This window comes from Cupressus sempervirens, chromosome 5 (genome assembly GCF_028749045.1).
Source record: "Cupressus sempervirens isolate cs-2001-9-10 chromosome 5, ASM2874904v1, whole genome shotgun sequence".
In the NCBI taxonomy this organism is placed as follows: domain Eukaryota; kingdom Viridiplantae; phylum Streptophyta; class Pinopsida; order Cupressales; family Cupressaceae; genus Cupressus; species Cupressus sempervirens.
The window spans coordinates 132,877,677-132,901,249 of record NC_143122.1 but is presented as its reverse complement, the minus strand read 5'-3'; the positions used below and the strand labels follow the sequence as shown (position 1 = coordinate 132,901,249).

Below are 23,573 nucleotides of genomic sequence, written 5' to 3'. Positions count from 1 at the left end.
TAGATTTTAATCTCGTCATGTGAAGACTAGTTGCTTTGGCAAAGCCTTGAGTTCTTGTCCATTCCCTTTGTGATCTGTGAAGCAATCTCTTCAACTGAAGTGAAGAACAAAATGAGGAGTCTCGTGCAGTAATAGCCTAAGAACAGTTTGAAGTTGGGTGAAAAGAAGAGAGTAATCCATTTTGTTTCCTAAGAGGGGAAACTGTTGTAGCTATGTGCATCTCTTTCTTTGTGTTATCTATAAACAATTTTTGATAAATTTAAAATAACAAATATATATAGTTCACCTTATACTTTTTATTGTTCTCTTTTATTTTCTTTGGTTCTTATTCTCTTGAAATCGTGATTCTTATTCTCTTGAAATCGTGAATGCATAGAGTTTTCATCTACTAAAGTTGGACATTCAAGAATTGATTTATGCTTCTTGAAATTCTAAACAAAATAGGTGGAACTTCTAGTTTTAATATAATATTTTTAATTATAGTAATTTAGCAAAATGATTATGATTTGATTAGGGTTTCTTACAGTGTTACCGATCTTTATTATAAACAATTAGTTTTAGTCTTTTTCAATAAATTTGATAGAGAACTGTAGTTTGAATCTAGCGATATTGTTGAAATGCAAGATAAAATGGCAGTTACCTCTCTCTTGATTGTAAAAGATGAGACGATTGAAATGTTTCATCCTATATTGCTCAATTTTTCTATTATGAAGAATTCATAATGAGAAGACTTTGTGATTCTTGGTTCTCTTCCATTTCATTATTCCCAAGCTCTATAAAATCCTCAATTCCTCTGGTTATTTTCCCATGAGAATGTTTCATTGAATCCAACAAAAGATTTTTATGTATGTGTGAAGCAAATGAAGTTGTTAGATGTAATTTGTTGAATACAGTGGTTAACTATTGGTGTATGTCATGTTATGCCTACTTCTCTATTTCACTTTGTTCACCCTATTGTCCCTTGTGAAATAGCGATACAACGCGTTAATTGTGTGCATAAGAGTTTTCTGCGAGTAGTTAAAGCATGTATTATGAAGTTTGAAATCTTAAAGTTTCTAGGTGATGGCGTCTAGATTTGTATTAAAATTTAGTTTTTGGTGCCTTGTTTATGGTTCTTGAAATTTATATACATCCAATGTATCTTGTGATGAAAGAATGTAAGATGTCAATGTAATAAAGTCTGAGGTTGTAGACAATTGTTGATGAATGATTAATAAAAGTTAACCATATTCTTGAGTGGTTGTTGTTTGTTTTCAGATTGTTGTGGTATGTTCTTTGTATGCTTTGTTTCCCTCTTGCTTTATTTATTGCTCTACTAGTTTTCTTAACAACTGGTATCAGAGGTGAAGGTTTGAAGATCTGACAAATACAAAGGTTTGTAGGTATGATAATTTCTTCCTGCAAAGTGAGGAGGGTTGAAGGTTGAAGATCTTGGTAAGCAAAGGGTTAGCAGTTGTGTAATTTTTTTGCAAGCAACACGAGGAGAGCAAAAGTTTGAGTCTGACTAAAGGAGATTGAAAGATATAGGTGAACAAGTCATGTTTTTATCCTACAGAGATGAAAGGAGAACTAGTCGTATTCATGTCCTTTATGTTGAAATAAATTAATTATCTTAGATATGGTTGGCACAGACCAGCCGCCAGCACTAACCATTCATTTTCCATGTGCAGCCAACCATTCAGCCATCCATTTCAACTGTCCACCACCATTAATATTGCAGCTAACTTCTACTATACATTTATGATGTATTTGCTTATAAATAGAATGGATTGGACTGTGATCAGCAGAGCCCATTTTCTGGGTTTCTCCATGGCTTCTCCTCTCTATGACTTTCTCTCTTGTTTAGTTTCTTTTTTGTCGTGTGCTGTAATTTTCATCATGGTATCAGAGCTTATGGTAAATGATCTGAAAGTCTTGAGAGAGCAATGAGTGAAATATTGTGATTGAAAGATGTGGAGTGAAAGCTTGTGATACAATTGCTAGTGTCTTGTGTAGAAGGCTGCTGTTGTGAGAAGGCTGCCCATTACAAAGCTGAATTGAAGATTGGTGAATATTAATTTGTTAAGTGAGCTAAAGAGCAAAAAAGTGCTGAAGGAAGTTGTCTCTGGAAGATTGTTGATAAGTAGTGAAAAATATTGTTGTTGTGAGAAGCTTGGAGTTTGTGTGTTTTTTAGGGTATGCCTCAGATTATTTATTGCAATCAAAGGAGAGTTGTGCATTGTTGCTAATTTGAATAAAGATCAGAAAAGTGTTAAAAAGTCTAGAGAGCAAGAAGAATTTGAAGGAGTGTTGAGTTGAAGTGTTGGTTGCCCCTTGATCATTAGTGGCTTGTGGAGTACCTCTGTGCAAGTGGGAGTGCCAGTGTGCATACACATTTCTTGTGAAAAAATAAAAAAATGTGTGACAGTATTTGATAGAGTTGTTATAAAGAAAGATGAACAACATTTGAATGGTAATTTGTTGATGGTACAACGTGGTCTTAGCATGATGCATTATGAGAAGAACAAGTAAAGAGACTGTTATGAGAAAAAGAGAAGCCATGAAAAAAAGAAAGCTAAAGTTGAAAGTGAAAGCTAATTTTGTTATTATTAATAGTACTTTATTATGTGTTTTTATTTGAAATATGTGTAGAGTATTATAAGTCATTTGTAGGAGTTAGCATTCATTATGAAAAGAGATGGCATGCTAGAATTGTTGTCATGGTGCAAAGGTCTGTGTGTGTGCTGATTGGATAAAAGTATTAGGATTGGAAGTGAGAATTTGTTTGTCTAATTGTGAAGGATATGATGTTCTTGATAGTGGTCATGTCATAGAAGTTGATTGCATTGATATCCCCCAACCAAGTGATGAAAATTGAATTAGTAATGATTGTTAATGGGCTATATGAATGTATAAGGTGCATTATCGGTTGTGCCCGACACCCTAAAGGTTTTTTGGTTTGACATATTGATGAACCATGTATGTGAAAAGAATTCTTATAGAACTGGTGAGTATAGCGGCTGGGTACCCATGTATCTCGGTAGATGGATTTCTTTTTATATGGACTCAATATTTAGTTTGATGCAGGTACAAAAAAGAAAGACCCAGAGTGGTGATAGTTTCCCCATAGTGATGATTCGTGGTCATTAGAACCAATGAGTGCTTGGTTTGTAAACCATTTGAGTACAAAGTTTATGGTGATTTTGAAACCATTTGTGTGATGTTTGAGAAGTTTGTGGTGAACTTAAAACCACTTTGATATTGCATCGGTTATGGGTAATTCGTACAAAACCTAGAGTGATTATGATGAGGGAAACAAGATGAGTGAAAGCATTTGATAATTGATTGTAAATGGGTACCTAACAAGGCTTAAGGCCAGGACCCATCGTCTCTAGACTATGGAGGGATTTCTAAAAAACAAAAAATATGATAATTAATTTATGGGGGGATGTTGAAATAAATTAATTATCTTAGATATGGTCGGCACAAACCAGCCACCCAGCACTGACCATTCATTTTCCATGTGCAGCCAACCATTCAGTCGTCCATTTCAACTATCCACCACCATTAATATTGTAGCTGACTTCTACTATACATTTATGATGTATTTGCTTATAAATAGAATGGATTGGACTGTGATCAGCAGAGCCCGTTTTCTGGGTTTCTCCATGGCTTCTCCTCTCTATGACTTTCTCTCTTGTTTAGTTTCTTTTTTGTCTTGTGCTGTAATTTTCATGAGATAGAAGGTTAACCAATCATGTTTAACCTGCATAGGCAAAGCAACCAAGAGTGATGTGTTTCTAGAGAGAAAGTTCAAGTAAGAGAGCAAGGTTGCAATAATTATTTTGGAGTGAATAATTCAAAGAAAATGGATGTATCAAATCTTCCAAATTGGGCTCAATCTCTCATGTATGTCTTATGCGTATGAAGAAAGTGATGATGAAGTGGGAGTTGTTTATCCCCTAGAAGAGTTTCCTTCATGTGACTTGTGTACTAATCAGAAGGACATTTTAAATGAATTAGATCCCAAAAAAAAATTGTTATAGAGGAGTTTATAAACATGTTGGAATCTGATAGTGATGGAAAAAGAACTAATAGGGCTCCTGATAATGAGTACTTGTTTGAGGATATAGAATCTCGGGTTATAGATGATTGAACATGAATGGATGTGTAATTTATAGACATTGTTAGAGGAGAAGAAGATGAAGAGGTACAAGATGTCATGATTGGTGCAAACAATGGTGTTGTTGTTGCAAATGAGAATGGCTATCTAGGAAAACAAGTGCAAGAGGTTAAGGCCAAAGAATTTGCCACTACTATAAAAAGAGAGGTGAAGGAAGAGTTGAAGATGAAAATCGTGGAAGAGGCTAAGGAGGTTGCAAAGATGGCCATGGAAATTATTGTGAAGCTTGCAAAAGGTGACAAAGAAAACTATGATGGTAGCAAAGAAGAGATAGCAAACATCAATGCTAATATGGATGTGAAACCTGTTAGAGTAATTAGATATTTCCTAATTAAATCTAGTTTGCTTAAGCTAAACTTTAGGAATCTAATAATTAATTCTTTTATTAATTATTATGATGCAATCTAGGTTAGACCTTTTTACGTTTTTTATCTCCTTTATAAGGATGATCTCTCTTTGTAATTATTAACCAATTCACTTTTGATAATAGCAATATCTCCTTCTATTCATCAAGAATGTCTCATCTATGGATCTAGGAATTCCAGCCTCCATAGCTTTTACTTCTCTCTTTCTGTGACAATTGTTTGCATGTAGGTGATTCTTGGGAGTTGTGGGGTTGAGCTTTCATCAACTTCAACATGGTATTAGAGCTTCAAACCTTCATGCCCTTGTTCTGCTCGTGAGAGATTTGGCAGCGGTTTTCAAATCTAAGCTTTCAGCGATTTTTTATTGGATTTGGGGAGTCACTATTTTTCGAAGCACTTTGAGCCCAAACGGACATCACTGTTGAGCTTAGAGCACTCAAAAACTTCCATTTCCATATAAAATACATCTGATTTGGATGCTATTGAAATCTAGGCAAAAAAATTTCACCCAAGTCATTTTGACTTGGGCACAAAAACCAAGACGAATTTTTTTTCAAAAAAATAAAATCTAGGTTTGTTTTTTTTATTATCAAAAATTATTATGGCAATTGTTTTTTGCCAAAGGGTAGTATGTGCTTCATTGGTTTTAATGGGCTACAATTTTTTTTTAAATGCATGGTGGAGAGCTTTGTACTTTGGCTTACTCTGCCTCCCATTTGCCGCTCCCAAGAGTCTCTCGAATACCACGAAATCTTTTTCTACAAACCTAGGCTTGGCACATACTTTTTTTGTAGTGCTCTTAAGTATGGAAATTGCTATCCAAGCAGTTCATTCGACTCCCTAGATGCCCCATCCTCATGGCATCCCCATGCATGCCATCCTACCTACTACGGGCGTCCTGCATAGCCGTACTCTACCTGATCCCATTACACGCAATCATAGTAATGGTACAAACCCCTCATGTCACAATCCGCACACTCCTTGCCTGCATTTATATTCATCACTATTATTACTTGTCAGACAAAATAACTCTACAACTAATGCACTTCATTCATCACACATTCCTAGTTATAAAAATCCATTTTTCCTTTACTTCCTTTACTCCAGTCCTTCCCCATTATTTTTCCCCTACAAATTTCTGAAGAATGTATAGAATATTATAGAGTAAAATATTGTATAATAATAAAATCTTATAGAGTAAAATATTGTATAATAATAACATATTATAGACTAAAATATTGTATAGTAAATATTGACTATTATAAATCAATTTTTAACAACAATATTTATTAGTTAATTGATTTATAGTTTAATTAAATAATGGGACAAATATTTAGATTTTAAAGTAACAAATTTAATAAAGTATAATTGATTCAAATAATTATATTATAGGCTCAAGACATTAAAAAAAATGTTTACAATATATAATACTTATTAAATTTCATTCAATAAGTTAAGTTTTAATATTTTAAAGCTAAATTTTAATTTTAATATTATTATTTTTCATAGATTACAATAATATTGTATATTTTATTAGTAAAATAGACCTTTTCATTCAATTAAAATTTTAAAGATACATATTCACAACAAAGAGGCTGGGGATCACCAAGCGAGTTCATACCGCCCATGGCACGAGATCAACTATTCATCAACTTTTTAAAAAATCTAGATTTTAGAAATCAATTCATTATAATCTTTTAATACTTAAAATAGTAACAACAAAACAAATCAACTAATTTTCTTTCAATAATCTTTTAAAAATATTTTTCAACTTTTTTAAAAATTATATATAATAAATCTAAATAACTTTTACAAATTAACAAATTGAAATTGAAGTCTTAAATTTTCTTATATTAAACATTATATATATTTATATATTTATATATAATTTATTTATTTATTCATTTATTTATTTATTTATTTATTTATTTTATTTTTTTTTTTTTGTTTATTTATTTTAAAAAATCATATAATACATTAATATATTAAAGCCAATATATCATATATTAAAACTTAATTTCAAAAGAAATTTTTAGTAATAAGTAACAAGAACATTTTCCGCTGGTCACCTCACACAAAATTAAAGCGTACAATATAGTAAAAACTAGTACATTTTCTGAAAGTGGTCTAATTTCAGTGAGTGGAATTTCCATGTGCATACTAGTGGTCTAATTTCAATGAGAGTTATTATTTTTCTTAACAAGAGTAGAATATCACTATATATTATAATATATAAACTAGTTCAAAAAGAGCTCCTGAGGGAAAGAACCAAAAAGAAAACTCTCATTCATTACTCATAATGTTCAAGATGTGTAAAGTGTAATCCCTAAATTAGAACTGTTAAGAAACCCAAAAGACTTCCCTTATCTCTTCCAGATATTCAAACTCTAACCAGATATTGGAACACTAATGAGGCTTTATAAAATAGCCATATAAAGTGCCCGTACAAATATGATCATGAATATGTTTATATCAAGTTTTATAAACTTTAATGATTGTCTCAAAATTAATTGGCCATAATCCTCCATATAGATATCATCAATACCTACAAAATGAATGAGTTAGTTATAAAATTCATTTAAAAGTAAGGTCTTAGAAAATTGAATATCATTTCATAATTTCTTTACCATCTCCACTTGTTGTGTTTTGGTTAAGATCAATAGAAAAGGGAAACCATATTTTTGATTAATTTGTTGATCATCTAATACAACAATGCACATTTAACACATCCATTTAGATAAAATTAAATTATAAACTAAAAACTCAAATATATTTTCAATTTTTTCTTTTTCTATCATAACTAAATTCTAAATCAAAATATTGTTCTCATAATTTGTATCACATTTATTTGCCTCAAGTTCCCCAAAGTTCCCATAAGCCATTCAACTTTAATATTTATTGATAAATCATCTGAATCATTTGTATCATGTTTTTATTTAATTTAGTTTATGCATGTTCTTAAGATCATACAGTGAGACAATCCAATAACAATGCCAATTTTGGTTGATTTTACTAGTCTTGGTGCCAATGTATGAGAACATTTTTGCCTATTGTTGGTGAGGTGAGGGTTACCCCTAGATTTGGCAGAGCTGAACTATAGAGGAGATAGCTGCAATTAATCTCCTGTTCTTTGGGCCAAGTCTCCCATTGGGCTTGTTCATAGGAAATGGCAAATCTTTAGGGTTCAGTGGTGAGAAGATTTGAGAAACAGCATTGAGAGGCTCTTACCTCAGGTATTTATCATTAGAACTCGCATCCCTTTAGTGTAGCTCTCTTTGTGGTAGCAAGAGACATTGGACATGTCTGGTTTCTTGGACCTCTTTGTAGGTTGCTATAATAAGAAGTAGAATGTAATTGAAATTTGAAATTATTAGAATAAACTACGATTCATGTGCAGAATGAATTATACAATGCTATGTAACCTGTTATATGAAGTCAATTGCAGAAAAATAAAATCTATATTCCATAATTCCTATTTTAATATTCTCTTTTTTATTTTCTCTCTATATCTTAATGTGATTAAAATGCCTTTAATTTACGATTTTTTTTAAATCAAAACTTTCATTTGTATTTTTCGTTTCAGTTGTTTTGCCTTATGATTCAAGTAGTGTCATCTAAGGACACTCATACAGATTATTGTATTCTTGGGATTCACCATGTCTTGTGCCTAATTGTACATGTCACTACTCTAATTAAAATGTCATGGGGTTGATGTTTTTCCTGTGCTTTCCATCTTCCTTTATCCAATGAGCTTCCCTCCTGTGACATTAGCCTCATGACCTATCTAAGATTGATCACCTCAGTACACACATATGTACTCTTCTGTGCATCTTGATCGTGGTTCCTTGACATTCAATTCTTTTGGCCCACTTTTCTAGTTGCCTATCACCTCACTCTTGTCTACATTAGGGGGGATTTTCATATTGTTTCTCATGCTTCCTTGGTTTGATGGAGTGAGTTATGTATTCAATTTTTTTCCTATGTGCTAGGCGGATGCAATGGCTGGGTACCTATGCATTCCAGTGAGATGGATCATTTAGCATATAGACACTCTTCTTTTTGCTCCTACTTTGGTTGCAGCCCCCCATGTTCGATTGATCAACTCTTCAGGCTTTGGTGTTTCATATCATCTATATCTTTGAGTTCAGTTAGTTTCCTTTGTGTGTCTCTTGATTCAATGCATATTATAGTCTTCTCTACCTAGTCAGGTTCTATTTCAGTAGAGGTTCTTTAGATCAGCCGTTACTTTTGACAGATTTTTGCAGCTTCTACATGCTTCAGTGGCATTCTTCATGATCACCTTTTGTTCCTATCCTCTAAGACATTCCCTAGTTTGGAGGCTTTTCTAATCCTTCACTAGTTTCTTTTCAGCATTATTTCCATCTTTTTTTGGAGTAGAGTTTTTCCCATGTGGTTTTCTCTATTTCTTCTATTTTCAAAAATTTGGTTGTGCTTGGGTACCTCATCAAGCTTTGTTTGTGGGGACCCAAATCAATTTTCAATAGTAGTTTCTAGATTTTTAGCTACTCCCCAAGTTTATCTTAAGGGAGGGTGTTAGAGTAATTAGATATTTCCTAATTAACTCTAGTTTGCTTAAGCTAAACTTTAGGAATCTAACAATTAATTAGTTTATTAATTATTATGATGCAACCTAGGTTAGACCTTTTTAGGTTTCTGATCTCCTTTATAAGAACGATCTCTTTTTGTAATTATTAACCAATTCACTTTTGATAGTAGAAATCTCTTTTTTTATCATCAAAAATGTCTCATCTATGGATCTAGGAATTCCAACCTCCATAGCTTTTGCTTCTCTCTTTCCATGACAAGTGCCTGCATGCATCTAATTCTTGGGAGTTGTGGGGTTGATCTTTCATCAACTTCAACAAAGCCAAGTATGAATGTTCCTACAACATGTGCTAATTTGGTGGCTTTGGAACAAGGTAAGTGTGTTCATGATGAAATGGATAAATGTGGTATTTCAATTTGATGAATTTGTAGAAAATTCTACTTTCAATATATATGCAAAATGTGGGCATGTAGACATGGCACACTTACTATTTGACAAAATGTCTAGAAGAACTGCAGTGTTATGGACTAAAAGGATAGTCGGATATCTCAATGCATGGCAAGGAGATAGGTTAATTGTGTCAATTGTTAAATTGATGTCAATTGTGTGACAAATGCAGATAAGTTAAGATTTATGCTTTACATTTAGAATATCCTTGGTTCCACTTTCTTATTTCTTAAAATTTATTTTGAAATAAGACGATCTCATATTCTCCTACTTTGTTTTCTAATATGTACTTTATCTTTATTTATAGAAAATGTATTATTCATTAAAAATATTGTTGAATGTATAATCTTGTTTTTTAAAATGCTTTTTTTATTGTTCTTCATTGGTTGCTCACAAAATCCTCGTATGGTTAGTATTAGATTATACAATTACATAAAGAACTATACACTTAATTAATCAATGACTCTGACGTAAACCATCAAATCTTAAGACTCGAATATAAAATAAATAAGTAAACCTTCAAACCTTAAGACTTGAATTTATAAATAAATAAATAAATTACATAGAGATTCTCTACTCCTAATTGGATTTGGATTTACATCACTGACTATATGCCAAAAACAAAAACAAAAACAAAGGTTAAAATTAAATCTGTATATTATAATTGCATTCACGGCCTCTCAATTGCCCTCCCTTCCTAAATATCTCACTCTGTTCAGTTGTACTATTCCATGCGCCCTTAATATTGTTTTATGCATTTCTTCACCCACTTAACTTTTTGTGCTTAAGTGATCCTTCATTTTCCTTTCTTACATATGCATTTTTTTCCCTCGTGTCCTTTTAGTTCTCAACAGGAAAAGGAAACACATACTTTTTGGTTTCAAACCTACCAATTTCAGGGGCTGGAGAATTTTTAGCGCCTTTTCAACAGTCTATTTGTGCAATCGTTGCTTTCCATGAATGAATGAATGAATGATTTTTAATAACGTCCATGAGACCATAAGCTTAAGGGACCCACATAACACTCCTAGTTAGTTTGATGTGATTTCTCTAAGATGTCTCTTTTGTTGTGAATCTACATAAGTAAAATGGCCTCCTTGAGGAGTCTTGGTCCTTCGAAAAGATCTTTTTATGTTGTTCACTTTTAACGTTTCTTTGTATTGGCTGCGAATGTCTCCGTATGCTTCCACATTCATGTCTGATAAAATGTGTTAATTTTTTGTATGCTTCCACATTTAACATACAAAGCTTCTAGGGCATTTGCCACTGTCAACTTTCAACTATGCTTTGATGGCTGGTCTATACTCTATTTCAAATTTCCCATTGAGGTAAAGATGTTGGTAACAGTTGGAGAAATTCCAGAAAACTAATTGAAGAGTTTTATATACCGGGTTAACCCATTTCCTTGCTGATAATAACGATGACAGAATTAATCAAATTAAAATGAAAATAAAAGAAATTAGAGATATTTTTGAGTGATGTTGATTGTTCATATATCTTCTTTCGGCCAGCAGTTTTGCTGAATGACAATGGTCAGTTATTAATAGAAAACGTTTCGTTAATCATTTTATTTTGTAAGCTTGGAAGGACTTATGGCTCTTCTTTCCATTTTTCGGTTCGATGGTTTCTGTAAAATTTTGTTCAGCCCTAAGAGTCTTAGCTTAATACTTAATAGCCGTTACTGGAAGTGTTTTGCTTTTATGTTATGGATATATTGAATGCTAAGTTATGCTTGGCTGATCTCGAAAGACAAGGTTGCATATCTTCTTATTCAAATCACTTTGTAAAGTAAAACCCTCTCAGTATATTCACAGGGCCTGGCTTCCATCAAGAGTTGGTTATCTATATTACAACGCTTTGCAGAAGATGGTCTCGGCAATTAGAACAAGTCATTATTATTAAATGGATGATGTTTTCTTTTGAAAATGCTTCGCCCTATTATAATGTTTATTGTTTCCTCAAGGTTGGGGTTGAGGAAACGTAATGGTTTTAAGATCATCTTCAGCTTTCTCTCCTATCAATTTTAGTGGTTTTGGTTACTAGTTGATTTAAGCTAACCCTCGGTTATTTGGCTACTGGTCCTTCTAAGCAGTAAAGGGGTGAATATTATTACTGACCTTGTCTTGGTAGCAAAGCTTGTGATTCGAATGGAAGTACACTGGAAGAATCTTCAGAGCTGGGGTAAATCCACAAAGGGCAGAATGAAGTCCTAGAAACTGTGTTATCCTCATTTTTGCTAATGTAAAGATAATCAACAGATTATCTATTTAATTTAAAACTATCATTACTATAAATCTAGACATGTATAGGGCAGGGGCCCTAGCTCGGTTGGCTAAATCTTCCCTGTTGCAGGAGGTTGGTCACGGGTTCTAGTCTCCCCCGTCCTCGTGGTACCAGTGGGCGTGTAGCGCCAGCGCTACCGGTCACGTTAAAAAATTTATCAGGCGCACTGCAGTTTATAGGGGGGCCGTGTTGCACCGATTCCTGCAATCTAAAAAAAAAAAAAAAAATCTAACCATGTATACTCTTTTGTAATTATTCTAATCACTTTACCTTTTGTCAATCAAAAAATTGTTCAAATTAGCATTGTAAATCTGTTAAAATTATGTCCTACATATAACACACTACAAACAAAATTATTAAATTTCAACCTAGGTCTATAAAACTATCTATCAAGGCATTAAATATGTTTTAATATAATTATTATTAAATAAAAATAAATTTTAAAATATTATACACATTATTTTTTTTTAAATATTATTTGCAAAAAGAGGGGTAAAAATTTATTAAGACAGAAAGAAATACAACAAGGAGAGCTCAACAAGGAGCTCAATCCTGAGCAACAAGATCATCAAATTCTTGCACCATCTCAAAGGACAGTTGCCCCCTATCCCTAATATTCCAACCCGGATCATGACTAGAAGCCCATTTGGCTAAACAATTAGCAATTCTATTCCATTCACGAAAAATATACATGAACCTAATGAACTGAAAAAAGGAAGAGAAGAAAAGAATCTGCTTAACAACAATGGCCAGCTGCCAACTAACATCCTCAAGCTCTTGCGAAGAAAGCATGTTCACCACCACCTGGGAATTAGACTCACAAATAATCTTACTCCATCCCCGCAAGCAACACTGTTCCACAGCATATAAAATAGCCTGAGCTTCCATAAGATTGTTAGTATAATCACCCTTATGAACTGAGAAGAAAAATTTAACATCCCCAGAACTACAACGAGCCACTCCGCCAATACCAGCCGAACCAAGATTCCCACGGAAAGAACCATCAGTGTTAATTTTCAAAATTCCACAGGGAGGAGGAGTCCAGTGCCCATCCCGGTTAACCCGACCCTTCCTCTGATGGTGAAGCTGTCTGGACATAGAAGGAAACCTATGAGCTGCAACCCCATCCTGCAAATGAAAATTGAGGCGATTATAGATAGCAAGATCAACCGGATCCATACCCCCATCAAGCTCACACTTCACAAGAATAGTTTCCTGAAGAGAATGTGATATTTTCTACCAAAGATGCAAAACACCAAGCCGAACATCTTGGAATATGCGACGATTCCTCTCCAACTAGATATGCCAAAGCATGAAAGATGGGTCAGCAATCCAAGCAGCATGGAGAGAAGAAGACTTGGAGGGAGCACTACCCAAGCAAGCCCAGAACTCAGGCAAAGAGGAAGCAAGCCGACAAGAGCAACCCCAAGCGCTCCACCAAAGGTGCCATATCTGAGTAGAATAGGAGCAATGGAAGAACAGATGGGAGACAGACTCCTCGCCATTACCACACAAAACACAATAAGAGAGGCCCTGAAATCCACGTTTACAAAGATTATCCCAAGTAAGACAACGGTTGTGAGCCACTAGCCACATGAAAAAATTGCACTTGGACCAAGAAACTTTATTCCAAACTTGCTTCCACCAAGGGACCTCAGCATCCCCAAATAATTGTCTAGTTATCTCCTGATACCCAGCAGAGACATGATATTTACCAGACAAGGTACCGCCCCAAGCCAAAACATCTGGACCAAGCAAAGAAAAACACTCTCTAGAGGCTAGAATTTGAGAAAGCTCCTGACGATCCATGTCTGTACCTCCAGGAGGCCAATCAGAGGAATGCTTCCATCTGTAACCAACAACAGGTCCCAATTGATAAGGAGTCTTGTAATGAGCCACTTTATCCCATCCAGCGGCAAGAAAAGAGTCACAAAAAGGCTGAAAATGAGGGTATATGGATAAAATGGAAGGGAATCCATCCCAAGCATCAGACCAAAACAAAGCCTAAGAACCTCCTTTACATATCCAGAACAGACCCCTCTTCACCAACATCGCACCTGTCTTCAAAGTATGCCAAACCATTGAGCCACGACCTTCAAGAAGAAGTGCAGAAACAGAGCAAGGATCAAAAAGGGTTTGTGGTAACCTAGTGTGACTCGAACCGGAGTTGATGTTAGATTTATTATTTCAATAAGATAAAATATATTTTTTAAGATAATCTCACTCCATTCATAGAAACTAAACAATTAAATTAAAATTTAAAGTAGAAATAAAATGATTAATAAGAGAACTATTTTTAAAATTTGATGGTAAAATACTATCCAAAAAATGCAAAAATTTGTAAATAAGCATACGTAGCTTTCCAAAATAAGAAATCATAAAATATAGAAGGAAATATTTAGAATTTTAGAAAAAGGATGGAAAAAAAGTGGAAAAGAACAAGGAATATTTTCTGTTTGTAGACATTGAAGATTTAGTTATTGAAATTTAGTTATTGAAGAGAGATTTTTTAAATTTTTGGATGGACTAATATAGCAAAAAAGCATATATTAAACTTGACAGAGGAGAAAATTTGATATGATTACATTATTAAATAAAATTTGATATACTTATTAAGCTACATTTTTTAAAAGAAAAATCAACAAAACAAATCAAAACAATAATTAAGCATAAAAAAAATTATACTCATATTTAATATGTAAGTGGAAAGATAGAATTTGTGGCTACAATTTACCTTTTCAGAAAATTTATTTTTATTGAAGTTGAAGTTTACAAATCGAATCTTTCAATTTGCAAACTCTAAATCTATGATTTAGATAACAGCAATTAAATCATTTAAACTTGATGAAAAGGAAAAGTGTAATTTTTATATATGATAGATCAATGTAATTTCAAGGATCAATGTAATTTTATAATTAACAATTACATTTTTTTTACAAAATAGAAGATTTAAAAATATATATATTTTATTTGACTCAAGAGTTTTTTATAATTTTCTCTGTGCCGTGTTAAAAACATACCATATATCAAGTACATTTTTTATCTTAAATCTAAGCATTCTGTGACATTATCTGAAAATATGCCTCGCTATCAGGCACTTGTACTAATGGGCGTAACTCGGATGGAAAATATAGTCATCCAGCTGGAAAAAGATATTTGCTTTAAGACGAAATAACCTTGAAAGCAGCGATAGATTCCTCCGTAAACAATGCATCTTTATCCCATGGTCCGTCTGCTGCTAAAATTTATTCTATTTTTTAAATCTGAAAAAGCTCGAAAACCCCACTAATTTTTTATTCCTCCAATCAGAAATTAAGAATAACCATATCATAATTGTTTTTTTAAATACTGCCTCTCAGAACTTTACAATATGGCATCGTCCAAGCCCAAAAAGAAAATTGAAAAAATGAATGAGGGCCCATCGAAAACATTAGATCCCTGCCTTAATAAGGCAGGGACTAATCACTAGGTGGAATTTGCGACATATTTGTCAATCTCATAAAATGCCGAATGATTTATTTACTCTTTTTTTGTCAGTTAGATGAGGTTGTAGGTTAATTTTAAAATGAATTGTCCAGTTTTAATTGACTTTTTTAATCTGAGATTAAATGTATGCTGTTATGAATGCAAATTTCAATAGTAGAAGTGTGTTCTAAGTTCTTACAAGGCAAGACACATGGCATAGATGATTAGCAATTGATTACTAACTCTGTTGAAATAAAAGTAATTTGGGTCGACTATACACCTAACTTTACAAAACACACTTGGATTCCAATCTTATAGCAGGACGAGCTGATTATTGACAAAAATTATGATGCTAGATTCGAATAGTTCATAGGGTGGTAAAATTTCTAGCACGTGGTGAGCCAGAAGCCCAAATTGTGTCAAGGCAATTTTGTAAAGCAACACAATGGGGTGAAGCAGAACTGTTGAAATTCTTTACAGAATAAGACACCAGAACAAAGTACCCAAATTTTGAACTCACACACACAATGAACCAGACCTTCTGAGAGAGACAGTAATAAATTATAAAGACAAATGACTATATGAATTTCGCATAAAATCCAAATGATTTATGACTTTCCAAACTATGCAGTGATGCAACTGACACTAAATCCAAAGATCATATGACCTTTATGCAGAAAATTTCAACTGGTTCTGAGTGTGGGTCATGTTTGTTTGAAATTGAAATTGTTAAAAGAATATTTAATCTCAAGAGCTTGACAATCTAATCAAAGATGGGGCCATTATATCTATGAGGCCCTTCGGATTGTCTATGTGTACCCAATGCCCTGCATTTTCTAGAACATGATAGAAAACTTTTCCAGCGTCAACATTTTGGTCTTTATTCGTAACCCTTTCCAATTGAGCAAGCACTGAAGAATTCCATCTATCACTTTTCTCTGCACGTATAATGGAAATATCTAGCCCTTGAGGTGGGTATTCTAACAAAGACCAATAGCTCTTCTCCCTGTAAGATATAACAATTAAAGTTCAACAGACTCAAAAACAATAGTTAGTTATAAAAATTATGAGTTTAAAAGGAAAATTATAAATATCGAACACACACATCAACAAAAAGACTCTCGATGTAAACATAAGTGTAGTAAGTAATGTGTGTGGACATTTGAAATGTAGTGACAATTTATTAAGCCATGTTATTATATCAGACATGTTAGATGAGATAGATTTCAGGAGCTAGGAGTAGATGTACCTGTACGATTGGAACATCTCAAATATTCCTTCAAGATCAAAAACCCAAGTAACCTCTTCACTGGACGTGTCGACTTTTTTAAGGTTACTACCAAGCCAATCAGATAAAGTTTTTGAAAATCCTAGATTCATCATTTTTTCAACAAACCACCTGTTTCAACAATCAAAATAGAATGCCTTTTAGCCATCAATCAAAACTTCAGCAAATATATGATGCATAGCTGTTTGATGCCCAAGCACAATGGACATCAAAGATATTCATTATTTCTCTTTAAATTTCAAAAACAACAAATGAATCAAAATGAGGTAGTTTAAGATATAAACTATGTTGCATGGAGTTTCCTAACAAGCAGACAAGTGGAAGGGTTTCGATGCATAGCTGTTTGATGCCTATTGGTTAACAATTTGTGCCTCTTGCTAACTTGGCTTTACCTTGACTCTAGAAGCCCAGAATATGAGGAAACAAACGGATGTCACCAGCAAATGGGTCAGTGTATGTGTTATATCACTGCCCTCTGAATTATAAGGTACAGCTCCCTTATATGCAAGATATGCAATGAATTGTGTCTTTAGTAGATCATTCGGATGGGGGTATGCTCTTAACCTAAGAGCAGAAGAGTGTAAACCAGATTGTTTGCAAACATAAACAACCTAGGCAGGCTAAGATTTGGGTAACCCATGACAGCCAATGGAATAGCTATCACAAATCACCTTGAAGCTCTCTAACATCTACTCCTACTTCTAAATGTGGATTGGACCTAATGAAATGCAATCTAGGGAAAGAGCAGAGATGCACATGAAAGATGAAATGGAATCTACCTTGACTGATAACATTTTACCAAAATGAAATCTGACAAGGAATTAACAGCTCCAAATGCATTTGTCCTACAATCCCATTGAAACTACTCTGAAATGCAAGGTTAGCTCAGCTTAAGGAGACAATGAAAGGAACCTAGGCATGCTAGTCCTAAATGGAATCAGAACATAACATTACCTAACTGCAAACATCATACAAATCCTTCATTCCATCTAACTCTTTGATTCTCACTAAACATCTAGAAATGCAAGGGGAAAAGTTGGACAGAATTGCCAATCCTCTCCATTGACTTGGAAAATTACATATATAGGCCCCCTTTAAGGTTCTTGGCTAGTTACAATCCAATTATTACATCATCAGAGCATGTGAATAGCTCAGCAAATCATTAGTCATCTGTTACAATCATTTACCTAAAGAAATAAGAAGAAAACCCTCAAAATGCAATATACACGTCGTGTTAACCTTCTTGGTGATGTCTTCAGCATTTGGTTCTGATCTCGTGGTACCCCAGAGAACACTTGGCAACCATTTATCTTCACATGGCTTCAAAAACATGCGATAAATCTCCATTTCCTTTATATTCCATTGTTGGCGCCAAATCCTTCATTTCATATTCCAATGGTTAGCGCGAATTCGAAACTAGATCATTGATATTGAATCCAACGGCCACGATTAAATCTCGGAAACGGCCTTCACTTTTCCTTTTATGACTTCCTTCGTGATTGCTATAACAAATAGCAATGTCTCAATTGTATCACTTTTCACCACAACGTTTAACTACTCTATCCGGCCTCTGATGGGCTCATTGCTATAGGATATAGCAATAAACTCTTTTTCATGTACCACGAGCTTGATCTTCACATCACTATGACTTATGCCGATAACTTCATCGTCCATCGGTATAACTAAGTTTTGCTCCTGCGCTTGGCGATGATCGCTGAAGGTTGTGGTGATGGACATTTCTCATCGCTCATTGTTGTAATCAAATTTTGTCTCCTACGCTTAGCGATAAGCTTGATTGCTATGACCTAAAGTGATAACTTCATCGATTGTCCATTCCTCATCGCTCGTCGATGTAACAAGATGTCATTTCGCTGACCTACGATGACTCATTTCGCCATAGCATACAGCGAAAACTTCACATTTGGCTGCCTTTACCCATTGCCATAACTCTTATCAATAGCCTCATCGGTCATCGCCACAAATAAATCCACGACTTCCCAACTATTGATGATTGCCATAAGTTGCAACAAAAAACTTCATTTATCGCTGGTTACCATATCGAAAATGAGCCTTCTCTGCACAACGATCAATGATATCGCTATATGCTATAGCGATATCATACAAATCCACGAGATCCCGATCATCAGTCATCGCCACAATGTCTTGGTACTTAATCCGGCCTCCGATAGGATTATCGCTATAAGATATAGTGATACCCTCTCCTTTGTATATCGCGAGCTCAATCTCCACATCACTATGACCTATGGCAATCATCTTATTGCTCATTGTTGTAACTAAGTTTCATCTCTTGTGCTTGGGGATGATCGTTGAAGGTTGCGGCAATGGACATCTCTCATCACTCATCGTTGTAACCGAGTTTGTCTCCTGCGCTTGGCAATGATCGCTGAAGGTTGCGGCAATGGACATGAAGGTTGTGATAAGCTTGATCGCTATGACTTATGGCGATAACTTCATCGATTGTCCATTTCTCATCACTCTAACCGAGTCTCATCTCTAGTGCTTGGCGATGATCACTATGACTTATAGCGACAGACGTTTCGCGATGCAGGAAAATGTAATATGACAACAGTCTCTGTACGTGGCATTCATTCATTCGTTGTTGACCTTTCAACGCTCATCCTACCACCTTGACCGTGGTTCTCCACCATTTTTGAAATTTTATCTACATTTGATTCTAATGAACTTGCTTCCAATCTGCTCCCATGACTTCAAGCTTGATTCCTGTGAACTTAATTTCTATTCCTTCAGATATAGAGATGAATTTTATTGACTTTGACCATTCTCTTCTAGTTGCCATATCCTCTTGTGTTCGTGTGATCTTTCTCCAATTATGACTTGTCTTAGAATGAGCATCCATTGAAAATGTACAATGGAGTTTATCAGATAGATAACTTTCTCCTCATCTTAGGGATATGCTTTACACTTACCCACCCACCTAGAATCACCTAGCTGACTGATACTGCATTGATTTCCCACTTGGATAGCTTTGAATGGGGGGGAAGATGTGAGAGAGAGCATGCTAGTTATCACTTATACATGAACCTTGACTTGACAACAAATAGGAGTTCAAAACTGGGGGACCAAAAGTGCACCAACAATGCCCAAGCACAATGGACATCAAAGATATTCACTATTTCTCTTTAAATTTCAAAAACAACAAATAAATCAAAATGAGGTAAGTTAAGATATAAACCATGTTGCATGGAGTTTCCTAACAATCAGACAAGTGGAAGGGTTTCAAGGATGGGGGAACCAAGGGGCCCAAGTTCGGAAGAGGTGTGGCAAGGTGGCAATGCAAATACATATAGTACTTGAAAAAATATGTTATAGAAATATGTACAAGAAACAAATAAAAAGATTGATATTAAAAACATTGTGATGATTGAATTGAACAATAAAAATGGTGGGTTGAGCTTTAGGGGTTGATCTCCAACAAGATCTTGGGGCAGAGTCCCCAGTAGGGTCAAGGGCAATGCCCCTATCATGTTCCCTGTTACAATACAAGGCAATGTCTAGGGGTGATGCCTCTACGCCAGGTGCAAATAGGTCCTTCAAAACCACACAAACCTTAATGGCAAATGTCATTTTCACAGCTGTATCACTTTTGTTTTGCCATACCAAGTCCTTGCATAGTTTGGAACTTAGAATGAATTGAAACGAGGCTTAGAATTTTGATGCCTATTTACAACCCTTTGGTCAGTGCAAGTGCTTAGAGTTTGGGTGGCACCCATATACCATTAGGGTTAGGAATTATAGCATCCAGATTGAAAACACTTTCACTTTTTAAAAATACTTACTTTTTTATTTTCCTACAATGGAGGCTTCCTGAAAGTCCCACGGATGGTTGGTAGAATCCTCAAAGTCCCCTCTTAACAAAATGAGGACATCACAAAGCCCCCAAGCCATCCCAAAACCAAGGTGGCATCTCAGAAACACCCCCAGGTTTTGAGCAACTGTGCCTGGACATGCCCTCCGAGCCCCCACATCTCATGGACCTCCCCATCACAGAGGCATGGGAATTAAAATAAATTAACAAGAATTGGGTAAGGAAATATAACGACTACAGACAAACACTATACTAGGTCAGGCTCACGATTGTGCTTCAAAATAGCATTTCAATGGGAATACAGCCCTTGGGATTTAATGACAGCACCTCCGAATTATAGAGAGAATTCCTAATGAGAATCAGTGGCTCCCTTAACCATTTCCCCTGCTGCTGCTGCTACATTGACAGTCTCAGATAACACGGAGTTTCCTACAAGAACCCCACACGCAGCTCTCTTGTATGATAGAATCATAGCAGTAAAAATTATTCTTACAAATGAATTAGCAAACCAAAAACTAACAAAGATCTTACCAAAATTTAAATCACATTTTAATCAGGAAAAGTTTTGATTTAAAAAAAATCATAAATTAAAGGCATTTTAATCACATTAAGATATAGAGAGCAAATAAAAAAGAGAATATTAAAATAGGAATTATGGAATATAGATTTTATTTTTCTGCAATTGACTTCATATAACAGGTTACATAGCATTGTATAATTCATTCTGTACATGAATCGTAGTTTATTCTAATAATTTCAAATTTCAATTACATTCTACTTCTTATTATAGCAACCTACAAAGAGGTCCAAGAAACCAGACATGTCCAATGTCTCTGCTGCCACAAAGAGAGCTACACTAAAGGGATGCAGGTTCTAATGATAAATACCTGAGGTAAGAGACTGTCAATGCTGTTTCTCAAATCTTCTCACCACTGAACCCTAAAGATTTGCCATTTCCTATGAAAAAGCCCAATGGGAGACTTGGCCCAAAGAACAGGAGATTAATTGCACCTATCTCCCCTACACTTCAGCTCTACCAAATCTAGGGGTAACCCTTACCTCACCAACAATAGGCAGAAATGTTCTCATACATTGGCACCAAGACTAGTAAAATCAACCAAAATTGGCATTGTTATTGGATTGTCTCATTGTACGACCTTAAGAACATGCAGAAACTAAATTAAATAAAAACATGATACAAATGATTCAGATGATTTATCAATAAATATTAAAGTTGAATGGCTTCCGGGAACTTTAGGCAAATAATTTTCCAGATCAGTACTTTATTAGGGCAACAGAGTCAACCCGAACAATGTAAATGCTTCCTTTTGACATCAAAACATCATACACAGGATTAACTTATATTACTATATCCAAGAAAAGGTATTTCCTGCAACTCTTTTTATAGATCCCTCTCAAAATGTATAATCCTCCATATTTCGCTTAGATCAGTTTGATTCATCCCTTGAGGGAAAGCAATTATTGAAACATGTGGGTCATGAAGTCTGGTCCGATGAACAAAATAGATCCTTGAACTCTGTAAAAAAGAATACACATACAGCCAGGAAGACAATTGTAGCAAACACAAACAACTGTGCTTTTTTTTCAACTCAATCTGGATTAAAAAACATGCCCCACAGACATCCATTCACTCACATGCAAAAATCATCCGTCTGCAACCCAAAACAAAGTCACCTCTCCCTACAGAAAACTTTTCCCCAAATCTGTGGACAGACTTGTGTCCCAAACCCAGAATCCCTGTAATAACCCCAATAGGTTATAACTTCTTCAAACACCAAAAATCTTTAAATTTCAGTTGTTTGACATTTCGTCAAACACTTTGCAAGCAAGTTCTGATACCACTGTAATGGCCCTCCTCAAATCTGCCCTCAAAAATGCTGATGAAAGCTCAGGGAATTTCATCAAACAATTCACATGCAAGAGACGTATGACTGATATAGTATTTCAGCTAGCTTCAAATGACTTTTTTAACAATTTGCATCAATGAAAATCTTGTGCTAGAAGACTACAATGGACTACACAATGACCTAACATGAGTGTGCTACTAATTTTGACAATATTCAGTGCATATATATGATCTAAGCATGAGAAATGAACACCTACAGCCAACTAACATTTTTACAAATAGTTGGTATGCAAACTAACCAACTGATAAATAATGATATTAAATTGCTTAAATGACACCAGCAACTATTATCTTCTTAATTGCAATGAAAATTACAATGCTCATGAAATATGGCCAAGACTTTGGCATTTACATGGATTACAAAATGATAATGCTGGTATAATGCACACTTACAGCTGAAAGCTTATAACACCCTAAAAAACAATACTAACAAAAGAACCCGGTTGTAGATCGCTGTAATAATTTCCTTCTATGCTGTCGCTTCTGCTTTGCTTTTTTCCGAACTGCTTTTTCGGCCTGCTTTTTCGTACCCGCTTTTTCAGTTTGCTTTTTCGGTTCCGCTTTTTTCGGACAGCTTTTTCGTACCCACTTTTTTCAGCTTGCTTTTTCGGTTCCGCTTTTTCGGACTGCTACTATGTTAAATCTCAAGACCATATCTTTCAATGGCGTCAAGATTTCCAGCTTGAAGGGATTTCGTCCTCCAAACTATTGAGACATAATCTCCAGAAAATTTCCCAATTTCTTTGATATTTCCAAGCATGCCTAAATGAGAGCTATCCTCTTTCTTTTAATCCCTTCCTCACTTGCTCCACGCTTCCCTCTTGCCAATGTGGGATAATACATGAGTTTTAATATTACTTCTTTTTTTCTTTTTACAAAGTCCATGTATGTACTCAAAAGGGGGACTCTTGATTTTTTATAAAGTGACTTTGTAAAACATTATAATATTTAATTTAAATAGTCACTTTACCGTTGTAACTTCAAACATTAAAATAATATACCAAATAAACTCGAAGTCCCACATATAATAGCTCATCAGAAAGAGCCCAACAAAACGCATCTCATCCTGTCACTGAAAATTGAAGGCACTGCATCCCCTTATTGGCTTACTAAAAATAGTAAGTCTTTCCGAAAACCCAACAAACGAACTCCGTTTGGCCTGTAATTAAATTTGACTAGGCCAAATAACCTCAGGATCCCTTTAGAAGTCCTGGTTAGCCCT

At 34.7% G+C, this 23,573-nt stretch overlaps 1 protein-coding gene across 1 annotated transcript in view; it reads right to left on the bottom strand.

The window, feature by feature from the left end:
- Positions 1-15,846: 15,846 nt before the first annotated feature.
- LOC149554852 (alpha/beta-Hydrolases superfamily protein) overlaps positions 15,847-23,573 on the bottom strand; it is a 59,693-nt gene continuing 51,966 nt past the window's right edge. Inside the window, exons 4-5 of the mRNA XM_089828866.1 lie at positions 16,539-16,688; positions 15,847-16,295 (exon numbers count right to left, since the gene is read on the bottom strand). Coding sequence (XP_089684992.1) covers positions 16,037-16,295; positions 16,539-16,688 — 409 coding nt within the window. The 3' untranslated portion in view covers positions 15,847-16,036. The remainder of the gene's footprint in view (positions 16,296-16,538; positions 16,689-23,573) is intronic.